This window comes from Xenopus laevis, chromosome 1S (assembly GCF_017654675.1).
Source record: "Xenopus laevis strain J_2021 chromosome 1S, Xenopus_laevis_v10.1, whole genome shotgun sequence".
Taxonomy (NCBI): Eukaryota; Metazoa; Chordata; class Amphibia; order Anura; family Pipidae; genus Xenopus; species Xenopus laevis.
Window position 1 is genome coordinate 182,889,125 of NC_054372.1, and position 22,483 is coordinate 182,911,607.

The 22,483-nt window shown below is 39.8% G+C and overlaps 1 protein-coding gene across 2 annotated transcripts in view; it reads left to right on the plus strand.

Moving 5' to 3' along the window:
* The window catches only part of hcn1.S (hyperpolarization activated cyclic nucleotide gated potassium channel 1 S homeolog), a 231,771-nt gene that overhangs the window by 187,552 nt on the left and 21,736 nt on the right, over window positions 1-22,483 (plus strand). For both annotated transcript variants that reach the window (XM_041580579.1, XM_041580578.1), the window contains exon 5: window positions 6,602-6,748. In XM_041580579.1, the coding sequence (XP_041436513.1) occupies window positions 6,602-6,748 (147 nt within the window). The remainder of the gene's footprint in view (window positions 1-6,601; window positions 6,749-22,483) is intronic.

The following is a 22,483-nucleotide window of genomic DNA, read 5'->3' on the forward strand; positions in this document are numbered from 1 at the left end:
ATGCCCTGCAAGAATGAGATCAGAATCGAAAGCCATATTTGCTATGCATGATAACATCTTTGACTAAGACGAGATAGAAATGTAGATTAAACATTTAATTTAAAAATGGAAATATCCAATATTGCCTTTCACTTACCACTCAGACGTGTACTAAATAAAACAAGAGGAACTGTAAATGGTTAGTGGAAGTATGCAGCAATCCCAGCTAATCAGTGTCTGGGATAAGAAGCAGATACCAGGGGAAGAGCAAGTGAAAGCAAGAAGGGATAACAATGTACCAGGAGAATATGTTACTAGGAAAGCAGAGTAAAACAAAGATCATGAATGGGATTTCATAAGCTTACTTCAACATATCATTGGGTAATCCATTTGCACACAAATAACTCAATCTCATTTTATCCATATTATCTACATAACTATAGATATCTTATATTCTAAAGTGGTCAGTCCGTCTTCATTGCTGCTTCCATTCTGTTGTTCTGTACCAACTGGTTCTTCAGAAACCTCAGTTGTCTTACATATGCCAACTATGCCAACTTCTAAGAAATATTCTACTGCAGAGATGTTATGTGCTGAAGGTTTGTTAAAGCTACTGTACTGAATCTGTCCATGTGGATAACCACACAATCCTGTTGGGTCTTTAATGTTTACATTTTTTCAAAAGCCTTTAAATGACACTAAAGGGCTCGTGTACATCTGAAAATGCAGTTATGATTAGTGATTGGTGAATAAAAACATCCCATTTTGCTTCGCTGAAAAGTTTGCCAAACTTGAAAAATTTGCCGCAAATCCATGCCTGGCAAATAAATGCGCCCATCACTAGTTATGATCCCTGCACTTTCTCCACAGTCAGTTTCACACAAGACCATTTGCTTCAAAATGAGATCATTGCACTTCCATGTAGTACACCCCACCTTTCATTCTGAATTTAGTGCTGATGCACATCTTGACACAGGGGAATCCTGGAGCTACCCCCACTTCTGGATCCTGCTGTAGCTCTAGAGTTTCTTTAGTCCCTGATTTGCAGATGAAGTTGCATTAATTTTGGCACTTTTGCCAATTATGGTAGACATGGCACAATGTCATCAACTGTAATTATGCTGAAATTTGGGGGGGGACACTACATTGTGGGAAAACCCCATTGTGATTGCACTTGAAATTGCACTGCTCACTGCACTTATGAGTGTACACATGCACTTAAGTGTTGGTTTTCTGGTTGTTGTGTCTTTTGGAGGAGTAAAGTAGCTTTTAGATCTCAGGAATTGTCTAACCCTTTCACAGACAGGCATGCTATAGGGTTACTTTTAATCAAATGTAAATCCTGGTAGTTATAGATGACCATGTTGCCTTTCATCTGCAGGACCTGTTGCAATTCTGTGGTGTTACAGTAAGCATACTAATGAAGAAGGTATGGTATATGCTTCACAGCACTCCAGGCATCTTAGAAGGCTCCTGTTTGATAAATCTGCATGCTCAATAAAGTCTCACAGCTTCCATGTTCTAGATAACCTATCACAGGGCTTCTGTAAGTCTGCTTGTGCACATCATTAGGTAAGGCATAATATAGAGTTTTACAGGGAAATGTTTCACTTCAATTATAAGTGTTATCAGACAGGTGGCAGTTTTGTTGACACATGAAAATCTTTCTTAACAGCAATGAATGAAAATTCTTTGGTGCTCCCACTACATGCATGCTTGTGCATTCATAACTGTGTGCTTTAGGTGTACCCAAAAATAACTTTCTGATGCTGCAAGCTAGCTAGAGACAATGAGGAGGTTCCCCAAGATATTAGCTATCAAACTAACAGACCCCATATATTTTTTCTGCTTGCTTTCTTGCTTAATAGATTTATTGTTTCCTAGACTGGTTGTGTTCTTCTGATGAAAGGCTAATTCTCTGAAATGTTTGGGTTTTATAGATTTACTGGAGATTGGGGCACAACCCAAGTTAATTAATGGGAAGAGCCCTGACTTTGTTTAGAAGGGTAGGCTCGAGAAGAAAGTGTTATGCTAGGGAAGGGTTAAGGCAGGGTTAAAATGTAGGCCAATAAGGGAGGAAAGGAAGTGGGTGCACAGGAAGAGGGAGTGAATAAGATATGTGGATGGTGGGAAGAGGAAATGGCAGCATTTTCCAGTGGTAAGCCAGGGACAAGTAACATTCTGCCCACCCAACCTTTTAATAAAATAGATGGATCCATATAGAGGCATCAGTTTTATCTATCACAGTTGGAGAGGCCTGCATGCCAGGGGTTGGAGAGACTATTCCCCAATTTTAAGCTTAAGTGTGCCACGGTTGGTGATGGTCTCCTTGGATAAGAGTCTTTGAATGGAAGTATTCTGGTTGTCGTTAGTAATGGGCGAATTTATTCGCCAGGCGCGAATTCGCGGCGAATTTGCGCGATTCGCCGCCAGCGAATAAATTTGTGGCGTCAAAATCTTTTTTTCCACAAAACGGACGCCGGCGTCAAAAACGAGACGCCGGCGCCGTTTTGCGAATTTTTCGCCGTTTCACGAATTTCACATGAAATTCACAAATTTTTCGGTGAAGCAAAATGGCGCAAATTAGCCCATCACTAGTTGTCGTTGGCACAGCCCTGAAATCAAACTATACCTTCATCAGGTAGGAAGAAAAATTAAGACAATGATGCCGTTCCTGGTCTGGCATACTTGCAAACCCCGGTATGACTTGCACTACTCCCATCACATACTAGGAATAGGAAAAATACAAAATTCGGAGCCTAGCTCTTCTGTGTAAGAATTTGAAGACTGGTATTTTATGACATATAATTACATTATATACAGCTATCCCAGTGGGATAATATAGATGTTTCACTCATTTCACAGCATGGATGACTGCTTTTCAATATTTTGGGGTGACAACATGAATTTGATTCACTGTGTGGCGCTCAATTGTTCTCTACTTCTTCAGTCAGGGAAATTTGCCTTGTGTCAGCTCTGATAAGTTACACACTTTATTTTATTTCTCTTACCTCTTCCTTTACTTTATATTCAAGAAAAATAACATAGACTCAGTAAGTTAGATGTCTAGTATAATATCTAAAGTATTTGCCAGCATTAAAATGTGTCATTTTTATATGGCCTACAATGTCATAACATGTTCGTATTTTGTTGTTTAGAAGCTGGATGGTAGTATATAAAAGTCTCATGGGTAACTTACCTCTAATAAGTGAGCACTTACTGAATTATACTTAAATTGCTTCCACTGTAATAAGTCTGTGAAACAGGACGATTAAACTGTGTCAGCTAAGTAAATACTAATTAAGGCTTTTTAATCTTTTCCTTGTAAACCAGACAATTGCAGTGTGTGATTCCCATTGAAGTCGACGGGAGGAGGCATGGTCTGCCAGTTGAAAATGCTGGGGTGAAATATTGTAAAATTTTTGTTAAAGGAAAACTATACCCCCAAAATGAACACTTAAGCAACAGATAGTTCATATCATATTAAGTGGCATATTAAAGAATCTTACCAAACTGGAATATATATTTAAGTAAATATTGCCCTTTGACATCTCTTGCCTTGAACCACCATTTCGTGACTCTATCTGTGCTGCCTCAGAGATCACCTGACCAGAAATACTGCAACTCTAACTGTAACAGGAAGAAGTGAGGAAGCAAAAGGCAGAACTCTGTCTGTTAATTGGCTCATGTGACCTTACATGTGGTTTGTATGTTTGCACAGTGAATCTTACGATCTCAGGGGGCGGCCCTTATTTTTTAAAATGGCAATTTTCTATTTATAATTACCCAATGGCACATACTACTAGAAAAGTATATTATTATGAAAATGGTTTATTTACATGAAGCAGAATTTTACATATGAGCTGTTTTATGCAATATCTTTTTATAGAGACCTACATTGTTTGAGGGGTATAGTTTTCCTTTAATAGGGAGTTGTCAGGCTGGATTTGCTCCATCGCTCACATACCTTGGCAGTTAAACAGCCGGCAGTCTGTAACATGCATTCACTGTATAGACATTGGGTAGAAATGATTCCCTTGGTAGCCCACCTTGGAGAGCTCTGGTACTATGGGGCTGAAACACAAGTACAGGTACTGTAAAGGTACTCTATAGGTAGTTCCAATGAGTTGTGATACCTCTACTAATTTACTGTGAAAATCTGGACTGAAAGTAAGAAATCCAATGTAACCCACATTCTGTCTCTGTGGCCAAGAATGGTATACAGGATTGTCAGTCTTCAAAAAGGACAATTCACATTGTACTGAAATATTGTTTACAGTTTGATTACACTAGAAACCCACATCTAACTTCAAAATGTGGTTATATTGTTTAGTTTATATATAGTTATAATTTATATTTTCTGGTCAAGCAAGGTTGCTTCAAAATCCAAAAGGGTAAAGGGACCAGTCCCTGATCCCAACATTGTACTAAGAGTATTAATACCAGTATAGTTGGTTTTTTCAGTAGGCATCCGGCCCTTAAATGTATCTGTATCTGTCTTCAGAATTCCACAACTTCACAGCTCTCAGTATAAAAAATCCCTTTCACACCTTGAGTTGAAACCTCCCCTTCTTCTTATCTCTAGGGATGTCCTCATTATCTACACCCAAGCTGTTATCTCTGGCACATTCACCTCTTTATCTCATTTCTATCTCCTCGCAGCTGGAAACAGGGCTCACAATGTTCTGATCTTATTTTAAACAGCTCTGGAATATGTTGGTGTTTTACATTGATTATTATTATGTATTGTATATAATAATAATAATAATACTATTAATAGTAAAGCATTTATAAAGAACTGTAATAAACAGAAAAAAAACTGGGCAACGCAAACAAAAATGGAACAAAAGCTGTGAATTATTTTGCACCTGTTTTGCAGCTGTTACCAATAGGTGTAAAAAATAACTACAAAAACATTTGCAACTTAATTAGGTATTTTTTATAACTATTTTATAGGAAATTCTGTGGTTGTTTTTTTTCTTGCTTTAATATGCTGTTTAGGTTAGCATGTTCGATATAGTTACATAGTTAATTTGGGTTGAAAGAAGACAAAAGTCCATCATCTTCTACCCTTCCAAATGAAACCCAGCACACATAATACAAAGACATTACTTATACGGTATTGTGCTTGTTTTAGAAGTCATTCAAACTACTCTTAAAGGCAATATAATCTGTCAAACAACATCACCTGGCAGGACATTTTCCAACCTCCCTGCCCTCACTTTGAAGAACCACCTTCACTTTTAAATTAAAGTTCTGTTCCTCTAGTCTGAAGGGGTGGCCTCTCATTCTTTGCTCTTTTCAGATGGAAAAAAAATCCTCTATCTGCCTAAAATTTCCTCTAATGTACTTGTAAAAAGTAATCATGTCCCCTCCCAAGTACCTATTCTCCATAACAACTCCGACCTTGACAATCTTTTTTTTTTTTTTCAGTTCAATTCTTCCATTCCTCTTACCAGCCTAGCTGCATGTGTCTGCACACTTTTAAGCTAATTAATATCTGTTTATAAAGGCTCAATGCTGCTAAACACACAATTAAGACATGAGTTTTTTCCTTGTTAACAAGGACCTGAGATAATACTTGCTTTTGCTATATTTATGTATAATATATATTATGTATGGGCTGTATTATTGTGTTCATCTGTAATTTTGATATTTTATGCATTGCATTTCCATGGTTTATTCCCTAATTGGAACCATGATGTAGAGTGATGTCAGTATTGCGGTATGCAGTGTCATGTGAAAGCCTTTTATTGCTTGAGTGATGCCATTGTACATGTACAAGACGTAACGATTAATTTACAACATGGTGAATGCTGAACTATCTGAAAAAATACGAATACCTCTAAAATCTCTAAAAATGTTAGATTTTCGGACGATTCCTAGCGAAAAAAAAATCCAGAAACCTCTAAGGGCAGAGACACACGTTCCGATTCAAGGAGATTTAGTCACCAGGCAATAAATTGCCTCTTCTTTGGGGCAACTAATCTCTCCAAACTGCTACCTGCCGTGAGGCAACTTCGGACGACTTCGGAAAGCAAAGTGCACCGATTGCCATGTGCCGGCAATTTACATTCTAGCCGAAGGGAGACAGTTTGGGGAGTTTAGTTGCCCCAAAGAAGAGGAAATTTGTCATTGGGCGAGTAATCTCCCCAAATCTGAGCGTGAGTCTCTGCCTTAAAAGTGGTTCAATCAGATCAGCACAGCTTCCATTGACTTCTAGAGCATCTTGACAACTTTTACGTGGAAAATGTTTGCATTAGAGTTTTTTCACTTAATAAATCAAGTTTTTAGGGGTTTTTCTATTTTTTAGCAGATCATCTAGCTTTTTTCTTTTTCATTTGTATTTTTTATATCCAGATCTTTTAATAACTTTCATGGCATTCGTGATTTTACAGAAAAAGAGTTTACAAAAACCTCTAAAACCGATGACGTTCAAACTATAATAAAAAGGTCTCCAAGTGAAGATGTATTCTATATTTGGCTTGATGAATTCCCCAAATAATCATATTAATTTTCCAGCCTGGTGAATGTTACACAGAGATCACAAGCAGATTTGATTTGCCGAAAAAAATACATTATATGATAACTAATTTCTGAATAATGACTCTTATTTTCACAGTATAAACAAGTGGAACAGTACATGTCATTTCACAAATTGCCTTCTGATATGAGACAGAAGATACACGATTATTATGAACACAGATATCAAGGGAAAATATTTGATGAAGACAACATTCTAAATGAGCTGAACGACCCACTGAGAGAGGTAAGGAAAAGACAGATTTTTGGGGGGATATTTTTTTTAAACATTGTTGTAAACTCTAAAACTGAAGCTTGGCACAAAAATGTTGCTTTTGTTACAGTACTCTTGAAATTAATTTTCTTACATACAGAAGTCATTCTACAGCAGTTACATTTTTCATAAACAATCCCTTGGTCATGTGAAAGCATTCTTGCCATCATTGCCATCATTCTTTAGACATGAAAGTACAAAATACTCGAGTCAAGAGAATTCTGAAAAACAGATGTGATAGAACATCACACCAACACCAAGCATTCCTTTAGACTGTATCAATATTCATGGAACAAAAATCCATTTACTTCTAATATGCTTATATTTATATAATATGCAGTATGGTCTTTTCCCATGGACTCATACTGTAAACTGCATCCTTTTATAGAGTGCATTATAATTTCAGAGTGCACCATTTATAACTTAAAGGTAGAGGCACATAACATGACTATGGGTGCTATCAGAGCAGCACCCACCGAGCAGAGACTTAGGGGCCAATTCATTAACTTCGAGTGAAGGATTGGAAGTAAAAAAAACTTTGAATTTCGAAGTGTTTTTTGGGCTACTTCGACCATCGAATAGGCTACTTCGACCTTCGACTACGACTTTGAATCGAAGAATTCGAACTAAAAATCGTTCGACTATTCGACCATTCGATAGTCGAAGTACTGTCTCTTTAAGAAAAAACTTTGACCCCCTAGTTCGCCACCTAAAAGCTACCGAACCCAATGTTAGCCTATGGGGAAGGTCCCCATAGGCTTGGCTAAGTTTTTTTGGTCGAAGGATAATCTTTCGATCGTTGGATTAAAATCCTTTGAATCGTTCGATTCGGAACGATTATTCCTTCGATAGTTCAGTCACAGTATCTGCGCAAAATCCTTCGACTTTGATATTCGAAGTCGAAGGATTTTCATTCCCAGTCGAATATCGAGGGTTAATTAACCCTCGATATTTGACCCTTGATGCATCAGCCCCTTAATCTACAGCAGCAAAACACCTCAAAAGAAGACCACACTATCCATGAATAAAGTGTGCTGTTCTAGTGCTGGATGGTGAGTTAAAACATACTGGTGCAGTACAGGAAAAGCTGCACATGAAGAATAAGCCCCTCCTTTCTGAATTATCATCCACCAGCTATAACTCATAGCCACCCTTTTACTTCCTTTCATCAATGCCCCATTCTGGACATGCTGCAAAGTCTTCACCACTGTTCAGTGGTCACATGAGATTGTTTTGCATAGATAAATGGAACTTTGTACCCTTCTCACCATGAAGAATAGCTCCTCCTTCAAGGTTCTGCAGAGCAATGTTAGAATTTAGAATTTACTAATGAATCTGGGGGATTGGTTCTGCTACTTTTCAAAACTGTGCGGTATCTCACCTTTATTTGCCCTTTGTTCTCTTGTAGGAGCAGGTAATGTAGAGCTTTTCAACCAAAAGTGATTATTATATGGCAACATGTCTGCAAAACAATTCCCACAATAATAATGCCTTTCTGTGTACCCATTTTATCTGTAGTAGTTTTTCTACCTGCTATAGAAAAAAAAGGAGTTTTAGAGGTTTAAATATAACACACTTCAACAAATAACCCCATAAATCACCTGACATATGGCATTCTGGTAATACAATATAGGAAGCCTTTTAATCTCCAGCAGGTCTTACAGAATATAATGGCTAAATAACAGTGAGAGATCTACTATTGTTTTTTTATTAACTTCTGCAACAAAGTGTAACTGTCCATTATCTCAGGAGTAGATAGACACTACCATGGATCCTTTTAAGTAAAGGAAGGGGGCATAACAGTCCTGCACGGAACCAATTTCTGAAACCCAGACCCAACCCAGACCTTCATCCCTCAACCCAGACCCCAACCCGCAATTTTAACTACTACCAACCCGCAACTGCCTTTAAACAGGATGTGCTGTTGCTGATATCATGATATCATCACAACTGGGCAAGAGTAGATATTGTTTCAAAATGTTAAACGGAGTAAAAGATAAATAATATAGACATTAAGGGGCATATTTATCAAAGGTCGAATTTCGAAGTTAAAAAAAAAATTCGAACTTCGAATTCAAGAAGACCAACCGAATGGAGGTCGAAATTTTTTGGGGTCGAAGTGAGCCGAACTCGGCCTACTTTGAATCATACGATCATACTTCGAAACGTATGATTGTACTTCGATTCAAAGTTTTTTTAACTTCGACCTTCGATCTCCCAAACTTCCCTAATTGCCTCCATACAGGTTCTAGGAGGTCCCCCATAGGCTAAAACAGCACTTCGGCAGCTTTAAGGTGGCAAATGGTCGAAGTCGAAGTTTTAAAGAGACAGTACTTCAAAAAAATTCGACCTTCGATTCTCAAAGTTTTTTCAAATTCTAATTGAAGTTGGACTATTCCCTAGTCGAAGTACACAAAAAATAGCTCGAAATTCAAAGTTTCTGAATTCAAAACTTCACCTCGACCTTCGATAAATCTGCCCCTAAAACTACCAGCAATAATACCAATAGATTAATATAGCTACTAGCAACAACCAGGTTACCTTTTTTTTTTTTTTTGTGGGTAACCCACAGGTAGACAACCCACTACACATCCACTACTAAACTCACAGATTGGATTTTTGATCATACGATAAGGAACTTGTTCAGACAGGTCAGCTGTATTATTGAGTATTTAGTAGGTCAAATGCATGACTGTTTAAAAACATATTTGGCCAAATTTAATTTGATGAGAAAATGGTATATCCTAATTCAAATCCAATTTTCCCCAAGGGCTTCTATTGAGGTTTCAGGAGATAAAGCATGCGATACATGGTAACATGGCAAAACATGGCAAACATAGTAAACAATTACTTATAGCTTAAAGGAATAGTTCAGTGTGAAAATAAAAACTGTGTAAATAGATAGGCTGTGCAAAATAAAAAATGTTTCTAATATAGTTAGTTAGCCAATAATGTAATGTATAAAGGCTGGAGTGAACAGATGTCTAATAAAACAGCCAGAATCCAACTTCCTGCTTTTCAGCTCTATAACTCTGAGTTAGTCAGCGACTTGAAGGGGGGCCACATGGTACATTTCTGTTCAGTGAGTTTGTAATTGATCCTCAGCATTCAGCTCAGATTCAAGAGCAACAGAAATGACCCATGTGGCCCCCCCTCAAGTCTCTGATTGGTTACTGCCTGGTAACCAGGGCAACCAGTCAGTGTAAACCAAGAGAGCTGAAAAGTAGTGCTCTGACTGACTTGTTATACATCCAGTCACTCCAGCCTTTATACATTACATTTTTGGCTAACTAACTACATTAGAAACATTCTTTATTTTGCACAGCCTATCTATTTACCCAGTTTTTATTTTTACACTGAACAATTCCTTTAAACTCAGAACTCCCACCTGATATTCCAGGTATTCTCAAAAATATTAAATTACATTTTTACTATTTAAGCTACCTTTCTATAGCAAAAATAAATGATAACCTCCATAATGTATATTATAGATAAAATATATAGTGGACAAAAAAGTTGTCAAAAATTGAAAATAAGAAATGGGTGGTAAAATGATGTAAATAAATTAAACAATCTTAAAATGGGAAGGTAAAAGAACTTTAAAAACTCGCAAGACTAAAACATTACAAATGGAGTAGAAGCTGAGGATAAATGCTAAATTTTATTCTCCAGCACTGGGACAGCTGTTCCGCTCTGTGCAGATTATTTTTTTATTTCATTTTTTAGACCAATTATCAATATCCATAAAAAGAAGGCACCCTCCTATAGTGAAATATGGATTTGTCATTGTAGTAGTAATATGGAATATCACTATTTTGTGAACATATATGCGATTATCACATATGAAAATAATCTTAGCAGTAGCATGCAGAAGACACCTGTCATTGATTTATATGCAACTTCGACAGGTCTGAGATGCCGGATTTGCAGATTCAGACTTTTCCATTCTCTGGGTTTAATAAATTTAGTAAATAACCCCCTTAGTCTTCCAGCACTGCACATCTCTTGTTCCTTCCTTGCTCTTCCCTTCTGATAATACTAATAATTGTCCCATAATATAATGTTCACACAATCTGCACACATAATAGGGTGCTACATTTATATAACAAGCCGCTATGTTGCTTTAAATTCAACTTTTGGGATTTTATTTAATAAATGAGTGTGTATTTAGTTTAGGTGCTGGGATGTTTAGGATTGGTGTTAATGAAAAAAAGCCTTAAAGGAAAACTATATCCCCAAAATGAATACTTAAGCAACAGATAGTTTATATCAAATTGAATGACATATTAAAGAATATTACCAAACTGGAATATATATTTACATAAATATTGCCCTTTTACATCTCTTGCCTTGAACCACCATTTCGTGACTCTATCTGTGCTGCCTCAGAGATCACCTGACCAGAAATACTACAACACTAACTGTAACAGGAAGAAGTGAGGAAGCAAAAGGCAGAACTGTCTGTTAATTGGCTCATGTGACCTTACATGTGGTTTGTATGTGTACACAGTGAATCTTACGATCTCAGGGGGCGGCCCTTATTTTTTAAAATGGCAATTTTCTATTTATGATTACCCAATGGCACATACTACTAAAAAAGTATATTATTATGATAATGGTTCATTTACATGAAGCAGGGTTTTACACATGAGCTGTTTTACTCAGTATCTTTTAATAGAGACCTACATTGTTTGGGGGGTATAGTTTTCCTTTAAATGAGAAAGTATTGTATTCATGCTTGCAAAACCCAGGAAAGGTGTAAGAACTTGTATCAGCTTCCCTATGAGATTACAGGGATGGGACCTTTTATCCAGACTGCTCAGTACCTGGGGTTTTCCAGATAAGGGCTCTTTTATGTAATTTGCATCTTCATAGTGTACCTTAAGTCTATTAAAAAATTGTTGCAACCCAATAGGATTGTTTTTGACTTCAATAAGAATTAATTAAATCTTAGTTAGGTACAAGTAAAAGGTACTTTTTATTAATATAAAAAGAATGTTTAATAATTTGGATAATTTTATTAAAATTGAGACTATGGGAGCTAACCTTCCCATTAGGCAGAGCTTTCTGCATAACAGGTTTCGGATAACAGACGCAGCACTGTTAAATAAATGCCCAGAGGAACTAGCCTCTCAATGTTGCCATTATGCATTAATATTTTCACAAGCTTCAAAGAAGAATGTAAAGTGTATGTTGAGCTTATGGTGTTTGCCTTGAATATGGAGGAAACTATAGTAGGGCTAAAGCAGAAATCACAGAATGTGGGAAAAAACTAGATAAATCCATTGTGTCCACAGAAAGTCATTATTTATTGCAGGGGCCCCCAACCTTTCTTTACCTGTTAGCCATATTCAAATGTAAAAATAGTTGAAGTGGAACATAAGCAGGCAAAATGTTTCTGGGAGTGCCAAATTAGAGCTGTGATTGGCTATTGGTGGCCCCTATGTGAACTGTCAGGCGACAGAAGATTCTGGTTCATGATTTTAATGCAATTAAGCCTGCCTTGATCCAATGATCCAACAACCAATGAGCTGGTGAGCAACATGATGCTTACCAGCCACTGGTTGGGGATCACTAAATTACTATGTTCAAAACAATCAAATATTTTTTCTGAACATTTGACATTTGAATTGAGGTGAAATTCAATTCAGAGAAACGGTTTATCACTTGAAAACTCTATTGAAGTCTGAAGTTGAAGTATGGGAAAAAACAAACAGATTTTTTTTCTCCTCAAATTGAATCTTGTTCATCAGTTTCCATGTGATAAAACTTTTACTCACTGAATTGAATCTGGTCCTTTGTTGGCTACTTCTTAAGGAACTACAAAACTACATAAGGTCTATGATAGATGAAGGAAAGTCATGGTCAAAAGCCATAAAACATTGATTAAGAACTGAAGGCTGAATCAATAACTTCTGTATAGAAAGTGAGGAAACAACAGTTAGGGATTTGGTTCACTAGAGGTTGCCCAACATATTGGCACACCAATGTTTTAACATGTATTCCTCCTTTAATTTCAACAGTATCTCAAACAAATATATAGAAATAAACAGTTAACAGGACTACATTTTTTTCTTAAAGTCTGGAAATAACATTCTTTTTTGAAAGGCATTGCAGTACAGTGACACACTTTTTGACATTTTGTTGATGAAAGCAGCAGCTTCAATAAAATATTCATTCTTTCATTACTTGATGTTAGATGTTTCAATCCAAGGCTGTGATTAGTGATAAGCTTTCTTTATAGAAGCCTTACATGGCTATAGCTTAATTAGCACAAAACCGTTAACTGCCAATGTGCCACAGTTTATCTCAATGGGGTAAGTAACTTACATAGTCACAATATTTGTGTATGAATTAATTTGTAGTATTTGTTCAAAATATATGGGTAATTGGTGCACTACAAAGACTAAATTTATCAGAATATAAATTATTAGAATGTTGTTTTTTAAAAAGAGCAACATAATAAAAAAAATTTTTTTTATAACAATCATAAATGTAATCAAATATTGCATATGTTCAATTATATGTTTATTACTTATATTAAATAATTATTTTATATTATATAATTTATATATATATATACACACACACACAGACACGTATAGTGACGGGCGAATTTGCGGCGTTTCGCTGAAAAATTTGCGAAATTCGCGAAACGACGAAAAAATCGCGAAATGGCACCGTTTTTTACGCCGGCGCCCGTTTTTGACGTCGGTGTCTGTTTTTTTTGACGCCGGCAAATTTTTTCGGGCAAATTTTCACGGGCGTTTCGCGAATTTATTCGCTGGCGGCGAATCGCGCAAATTCGCCGCAAACTCGCGCCTGTCAAATAAATTCGCCCATCACTACACACATACAATTGTGCATGAAAGTTTTCTATATTTAAAATTTTCTATATTTTTAAGTGACTGTGACCTATAACATTATCTGATTTATTTATTAGGGATGTAGCGAACGTCGGAAAAAAAGTTCGCGAACGGTTCGCGAACCCCATAGACTTCAATGGGAAGGCGAACTTTAACATCTAGAAAAGACATTTCTGGCCAGAAAAATGATTTTAAAGTTGTTTAAAGGGTGCAACGACCTGGACAGTGGCATGCCAGAGGGGGATCAAGGGCAAAAATGTATCTGAAAAATCTGCCTGTGTGTGCTTGGAAGAGATAGTGTAGGGGGAGAGCTGTTAGTGATTTCAGGGACAGATGATAGTAAGTTTGCTGGCTAGTAATCTGCTTGATACTGCTCTGTATTGGAGGGACAGAAGTCTGCAGGGATTTGAGGGACATTTTAGCTTAGGTAGCTTTGCTGGCTAGTAATCTGCTGTTCTCTTTAAACAACTGCCATACGTTGACCTTGTAGGCATTGTTTGCCCAGTTTTTTTGGACGCAGCCACTGAAGCACAGTTGCCAGAAAAAATATGCCATATAAATGCTGAAAATAGTCATTTTTCGCCATACGTTGACCTTGTAGACATTGTTTGCCCAGTTTTTTTGGACGCAGCCACTGAAGCACAGTTGCCAGAAAAATTATGCCATATAAATGCTGAAAATATAAATTTTTTTGGTTGCAGCCACTGAAGCACAGAGGCCAGAAAAATTATGCCATATAAATGCAGAAAATATGCATTTTTTTGGTCGCAGCCACTGAAGCACAGTTGACAGAAAAATTATGCCATATAAATGCTGAAAATATAAACTTTTTTGGTTGCAGCCACTGAAGCACAGAGGCCAGAAAAATTATGCCATATAAATGCAGAAAACATGCATTTTTTTGGTCGCAGCCACTGAAGCACAGTTGACAGAAAAATTATGCCATATAAATGCTGAAAATATAAATTTTTTTGGTTGCAGCCACTGAAGCACAGAGGCCAGAAAAATTATGCCATATAAATGCAGAAAATATGCATTTTTTTGGTCGCAGCCACTGAAGCACAGTTGCCAGAAAAAATATGCCATATAAATGCTGAAAATAGTCATTTTTTGCCATATACGTTGAGTCAACGTATGGCAAAAAATGACTATTTTCAGCATTTATATGGCATATTTTTTCTGGCCTCTGTGCTTCAGTGGCTGCGGCCAAAAAAACTGGGCAAACAATGCCTACAAGGTCAACGTCGTTGACCTTGTAGGCATTGTTTGCCCAGTTTTTTTGGCCGCAGCCACTGAAGCACAGAGGCCAGAAAAAATATGCCATATAAATGCTGAAAATAGTCATTTTTTTGGTCGCAGCCACTGAAGCACAGTTGCCAGAAAAATTATGCCATATAAATGCTGAAAATATAAATTTTTTTGGTTGCAGCCACTGAAGCACAGAGGCCAGAAAAATTATGCCATATAAATGCAGAAAATATGCATTTTTTTGGTTGCAGCCACTGAAGCACAGAGGCCAGAAAAATTATGCCATATAAATGCAGAAAATATGCATTTTTTTGGATGCAGCCACTGAAGCACAGTTGCCAGAAAAAATATGCCATATAAATGCTGAAAATAGTCATTTTTTGCCATACGTTGACCTTGTAGACATTGTTTGCCCAGTTTTTTTGGTTGCAGCCACTGAAGCACAGAGGCCAGAAAAAATTAAACCAGTAGGGTTTGCACCCTAGTTTGTAACGGTGGCGGAGGGAGGAGGAGGACGCTAAAGGACAGCTGTGTGTGGAGTCATGAGGCTTGAAGAGAAGGACAGCTGCATAGAAGTCAGAACAAGTCTTCCGGCGTGCAGTAACCCTCCGAGATCCACCCCTCATTCATTTTAATAAAGGTCAGGTAATCGACACTTTTGTGACCTAGGCGAGTTCTCTTCTCAGTTACAATCCCTCCTGCTGCACTGAAGGTCCTTTCTGAGAGCACACTTGAGGCTGGGCAAGACAAGAGGTTCATGGCAAATTGTGACAGCTCTGGCCACAGATCAAGCCTGCGCACCCAGTAGTCCAGGGGTTCATCGCTCCTCAGAGTGTCGATATCTGCAGTTAATGCCAGGTAGTCCGCTACCTGCCGGTCGAGGCATTCTTTGAGGGTGGATCCAGAAGGGTTGTGGCGCTGCCTTGGACAGAAAAACATTTGCATGTCTGACGTTACAGACTGGCCAAAGGGCTTTGTCCTTGCAGGTGTGCTCGTGGCAGGATTACTGGCACCTCTGCCCCTGGAATGTTGATGAGTTCCTGAAGTGACATCACCCTTAAAAGCATTGTACAACATGTTTTGCAGGCTGGTTTGTAAATGCCGCATCTTTTCGGACTTGTGGTATGTTGGTAACATTTCTGACACTTTATGCTTGTACCGAGGGTCTAGTAGCGTTGCGACCCAGTACAGGTCCTTCTCCTTAAGCCTCTTGATACGGGGGTCCTTCAACAGGCATGACAGCATGAAAGACCCCATTCTCACAAGGTTGGATGCAGAGCTATCCATCTCCGCTTCCTCATTATCAAGGACTGCATCATCCACGGTCTCCTCCCCCCAGCCACGTACAAGACCAGGGGTCCCCAAAAGGTCACCACTAGCCCCCTGGGAAGCCTGCTCCTGTTGGTCCTCCTCCTCCTCCTCCACAAAGCCACCTTCCTCCTCTGACTCCACTTCTGGCACCTCTCCCTGCGTTGCAGCAGGTGCCTGGGTTCGTTCTGGTGATTCCGACCAGAAATCGTGCGCTTCCAGCTCCTCGTCACGCTGGTCTACAGCCTCATCTGTCACTCGTCGCACGGCACGCTCCAGGAAGAAAGCGAAGGGTATTAGGTCGCTGATGGTGCCTTCGGTGCGACTGACCATATTTGTCACCTCTTCAAAAGGTCGCATGAGCCTGCAGGCATCGCGCATAAGCACCCAGTAACGGGGGAAAAAAATCCCCAGCTGTGCAGATCCAGTCCTACCACCCAGTTCAAAAAGGTACTCGTTGACGGCCCTTTGTTGTTGCAGCAGACGTTCCAACATAAGGAGCGTTGAATTCCAGCGAGTCTGGCTGTCAGAAATCAAACGCCTGACTGGCATGTTGTAGCGCTGCTGAATGTCAGCAAGGCGTGCCATGGCTGTGTAGGAACGTCTGAAATGGGCCGACACCTTTCTGGACTGGGTGAGAACGTCCTGGAATCCTGGGTACTTGGAGACAAAACGTTGGACTATTAAATTTAACACATGTGCCATGCAGGGCACATGTGTTAAATTGCCTAGTCTCAACGCTGCCAACAGATTGCTTCCATTGTCACACACCACTTTTCCGATCTGCAGTTGGTGTGGGGTCAGCCACCGATCGGCCTGTGACTGCAGAGATGACAGGAGTACAGATCCGGTATGGTTTTTGCTTTCCAGGCACGTCATCCCCAAGACAGCGTGACAACGGCGTACCTGGCACGTCGAATAGCCTAGGGGGAGCTGGGGGTGCACAGGTGTGGAGGAGGAGAAGGAGGACCCAGCAGCAGAGTAAGAAGAAGAAGAAGACGAGGTAGAGAGCGATGGAGGAGTAGAGGTGGTGGCAGAACCGCGTGCAATCCGTGGCGGTGACACCAACTCCACTGTTGTTGTTGAGCTACCCATTCCCTGCTTCCCAGCCATTACCAAGTTCACCCAGTGGGCAGTGTAGGTGACATACCTGCCCTGACCATGCTTGGAGGACCATGCGTCAGTAGTCATATGGACCTTTGGCCCAACACTAAGTGACAGAGATGCGGTAACTTGGCTCTGCACATGTTGGTACAGGTGTGGTATTCCCTTTTTAGAAAAAAAATTGCGGCTGGGTACCTTCCACTGCGGTGTCCCAATTGCTACAAATTTGCGGAAGGCCTCAGAGTCCACCAGCTGGTATGGTAAAAGCTGGCGGGCTAAGAGTGCAGACAAGCCAGCTGTCAGACGCCGGGCAAGGGGGTGACAGTCAGACATTGGCTTCTTACGCTCAAACATGGCCTTCACAGAAACTTGGCTGGTGGCAGATGACTGGGAATGGGAACAGGTGGTCAAGGTGGAAGGCGGAGTGGAGGGTGGTTCAGACGGGTCAAGGAGAGCAGAGGTAGAGCAGTAAGATGCTGGACCAGAAGGAGTGTGGCTTTTAGTTTGCCTGTTGCCTTTGAGGTGTTGCTCCCAAAGTGCTTTGTGCTTGCCGCTCATGTGCCTTCGCATAGAAGTTGTACCTATGTGGCTGTTGGGCTTACCAAGGCTCAGTTTCTGACTGCACTCATTGCAAATTACAATGCTTTTGTCAGAGGCACACACATTAAAAAAATCCCACACTGCTGACTTTTTGGAAGTGTGCGATCTGGCGGTAACAGTAGAAGTTGGCGGAGTTGGCGGTATTGGCGGCAATGGCGGGTGCGTTGGCCGGCTGAACACAGGTGCCGATACATGTTGTTGCCCTGCTGATCCCTGCGGGCTGTCCTCCCTGCTTCTTCTAAGTCTTATTCTCCTACTGCCTCTCTGACTCTCCGTCTCTCCATCTGAACTACCCTCCTCTTGCTCTCTTCTACTAGGCACCCACAAAACATCAATCTCCTCATCATCATTCTCCTCAGATGCATCAATTTCTTCTGACACATCACAGAAGGAAGCAGCAGCAGGGACCTCCTCCTCATCACTCATTATGTCCATCTCTATCGTGTTCTCTGCCAGAATTAAATCTGGTGTAAGGTCCTCATCTCCTTCATCTTCTTCTGGCAATAATGGTTGCGCATTACTCAGTTCAAGAAACTCATTGGAAAATAACTCCTCTGACCCCAGTGAAGAAGGGGCACCGGTGGTGGAGGAAGTGTTACGTGGGGTGGCCATAGCAGTGGAGGATGAGGAGGATGTTGTGGTAAAGTTAGAAACGGTAGAGGATGGGGTGTGCTGTGTAAGCCAGTCAACTACCTCTTCAGCATTTTGGGAGTTCAGGGTCATTGGCTTTTTAAAACTGGGCAATTTGCTAGGGCCACAGGATTGCATAGCAGCACGGCCCCTAGCACGGCCTCTGCGTGGCGGCCTGCCTTTGCCTGGCATTATTTTTAAAAAAACAACAACAACAACAAAAACTCAGTTGGTTTTTCTGGAAACGATAATACACACAGCTAGATGGCGGGTTGAAGAAAACACTGTGCAAATAATGCCTACAAAGTCAACGTATACACTACTACAGCGGTGGATACGGATTACGTAAAATATATGAATGCTGCTTGAAAAAAAGTAACTCAAGTGGTTTTTCTAGAGACGATAATATTATCAATATTTAGACAAAATGTGAACAAGGTCACACAGCTCGATGGCGGGTTGAAGAAAACAGTGTGCAAATAATGCCTACAAGGTCAACGTATACACTACTACAGCGGTGGATACGGATTACGTAAAATATATGAATGCTGCTTGAAAAAAGTGACTCCGGTGTTTTTTCTGGAGACGGTAATATTATGGATATTTAGACAGAATGGGAACAAGGTCACACAGCTCGATGGCGGGTTGAAGAAAACAGTGTGCAAATAATGCCTACAAGGTCAACGTATACACTACTACAGCGGTGGATACGGATTACGTAAAATATATGAATGCTGCTTGAAAAAAAGTAACTCAAGTGGTTTTTCTAGAGACGATAATATTATCAATATTTAGACAAAATGTGAACAAGCTCACACAGCTCGATGGCGGGTTGAAGAAAACACTCTGCAAATAATGCCTACAAGGCCAACGTATACACTACTACAGCGGTGGATACGGATTACGTAAAATATATGAATGCTGCTTAAAAAAAGTGACTCCGGTGTTTTTTCTGGAGACGGTAATATTATGGATATTTAGACAGAATGGGAACAAGGTCACACAGCTCGATGGCGGGTTGAAGAAAACAGTGTGCAAATAATGCCTACAAGGTCAACGTATACACTACTACAGCGGTGGATACGGATTACGTAAAATATATGAATGCTGCTTGAAAAAAAGTAACTCAAGTGGTTTTTCTAGAGACGATAATATTATCAATATTTAGACAAAATGTGAACAAGCTCACACAGCTCGATGGCGGGTTGAAGAAAACACTGTGCAAATAATGCCTACAAGGCCAACGTATACACTACTACAGCGGTGGATACGGATTATGTAAAATATATGAATGCTGCTTGAAAAAAGTGACTCCGGTGTTTTTTCTGGAGACGGTAATATTATGGATATTTAGACAGAATGGGAACAAGGTCACACAGCTCGATGGCGGGTTGAAGAAAACAGTGTGCAAATAATGCCTACAAGGCCAACGTATACACTACTACAGCGGTGGATACGGATTACGTAAAATATATGAATGCTGCTTGAAAAAAGTGACTCCGGTGTTTTTTCTGGAGACGGTAATATTATGGATATTTAGACAGAATGGGAACAAGGTCACACAGCTCGATGGCGGGTTGAAGAAAACAGTGTGCAAATAATGCCTACAAGGCCAACGTATACACTACTACAGCGGTGGATACGGATTACGTAAAATATATGAATTCTGCTTGAAAAAAGTGACTCCGGTGTTTTTTCTGGAGACGGTAATATTATGGATATTTAGACAGAATGTGAACAAGGTCACACAGCTAGATGGCGGGTTGAAGAAAACACTGTGCAAATAATGCCTACAAGGTCAACGTATACACTACTACAGCGGTGGATACGGATTACGTAAAATATATTATGGCTGCTTGAAAAAAGTCACTCCGGTGTTTTTTCTGGAGACGGTAATATTATGGATATTTAGACAGAATGTGAACAAGGTCACACAGCTAGATGGCGGGTTGAAGAAAACACTGTGCAAATAATGCCTACAAGGTCAACGTATACACTACTACAGCGGTGGATACGGATTACGTAAAATATATTATGGCTGCTTGAAAAAAGTCACTCCGGTGTTTTTTCTGGAGACGGTAATATTATGGATATTTAGACAGAATGTGAACAAGGTCACACAGCTAGGTGGCGGGTTGAAGAAAACACTGTGCAAATAATGCCTACAAGGTCAACGTATACACTACTACAGCGGTGGATACGGATTACGTAAAATATATTATGGCTGCTTGAAAAAAGTCACTCCGGTGTTTTTTCTGGAGACGGTAATATTATGGATATTTAGACAGAATGTGAACAAGGTCACACAGCTAGATGGCGGGTTGAAGAAAACACTGTGCAAATAATGCCTACAGGGCAAATAATGCCTAAAAGGTCAACTTATACACTACTACAGCGGTAGTAAAATAAAAAAAAGTAAAATAAAAAAAAATGAATATTAAAAAAAAAAATTAAAGTTGGTGCTGCTGAACTACTAGGAGCAGCAGATTAGCACACCAGTCCCACTCCCCAACACTGCTAGACTAATAGCACTGGGCTCTTATAGTAGTAGTAGTAGTAGTAGTAGTAAAACAACAAAAAAATAAATAAAAGCAGTCCTTACAAGGACTACTGTTATTGCAGCAGTCAGCAGATGAGATCAGAAGCAGGACAGCTGCCCACTGCAGCTACATACAGAGCACTGCAGTAGAAGGTAGATTACTAGCCAGCAAAGCTACCTAAGCTTAAATGTCCCTCAAACCCCTGCAGACTTCTGTCCCTCCAATAACAGAGCAGTATCAAAACGATTACTAGCCAGCAAACTTTCAACTGTCCCTGAAATCACTAACAGGCAGCAGCTCTCTCCCTACACTATCTCTTCAGCACACACAGGCAGAGTGAAAAAACGCTGCAGGGCTTCGGTTTTTATAGGGAAGGGGAGTGGTCCAGGGGAGAGCTTCCTGATTGGCTGCCATGTACCTGCTGGTCTGGGGTGAGAGGGCAAAAAAAAGCGCCAACAATGGCGAACCCAAAATGGCGAACGTCGCGCGACGTTCGCGAACTTCCGGCGAGCGCGAACACCCGATGTTCGCGCGAACAAGTTCGCCGGCGAACAGTTCGCGACATCTCTATTATTTATAAACAAGTCCTGAAAATAGATGAAAATAGATGAAACCCTAGTTAAACAAATGATACAAACATTATTTGGTCATGTATTTATTGGAAAAAAAAAGACACAATAACATATCTGTGTGTGGCAAAAGTAAGTGAATTGAGCCCTCAGTATTTCATGTGACCCCCTTGTGCAGCAATAACTGCAACTAAACATCTGTGGTAACTGTTGATCAGTCCTGCACATCGACTTGGAGGAATTTAAGCCCATTCCTCTACACAGAACAGCTTCAGCTCTTGGATGTTGGTGGGTTTCCACAAATGAACAACTCCCTTTAGGTCTTTCCACAACATTTCAATTGGATTAAGGTCAGGACTTTGACTTGGTAGAACGACTTGTGTGTTTAGTAATGTTGTCTTGCTGCATGAACCATTGTCTCTTAAGATTCAGATCATGGACAGATGTCTTGACATTTTCCTTTATAATTCTCTGGACAGTTCAGAAATCATAATTTAATCAATGATGGCAAGTTGTCCAGGCCCAGATGCAGCAAAATAGGCCCAAACAAGAACACTCCGACCACCATGGTTCATAGATGGTATAAGGTTTTTAGGTTAGAATGCAGTGTTTTTCTTTTTCCAAATGTAATTCTTCTCATTTAAGCCAAAAGGATATATTTTAGCTTCATCTGTCCACAAAACATTCTTCCAGCATCCTTGTCCTTGTCTGCATGATTTGAAGCAAACTGTAGACAGTCAGCAATATTTGAGGGGTGGGGAGAGCAGTGACTTTCTCCTTGCTACATACACACTATTGCTGTTCAGTGTTCTCCTTATGGTGGACTCATGAACATCAACATGT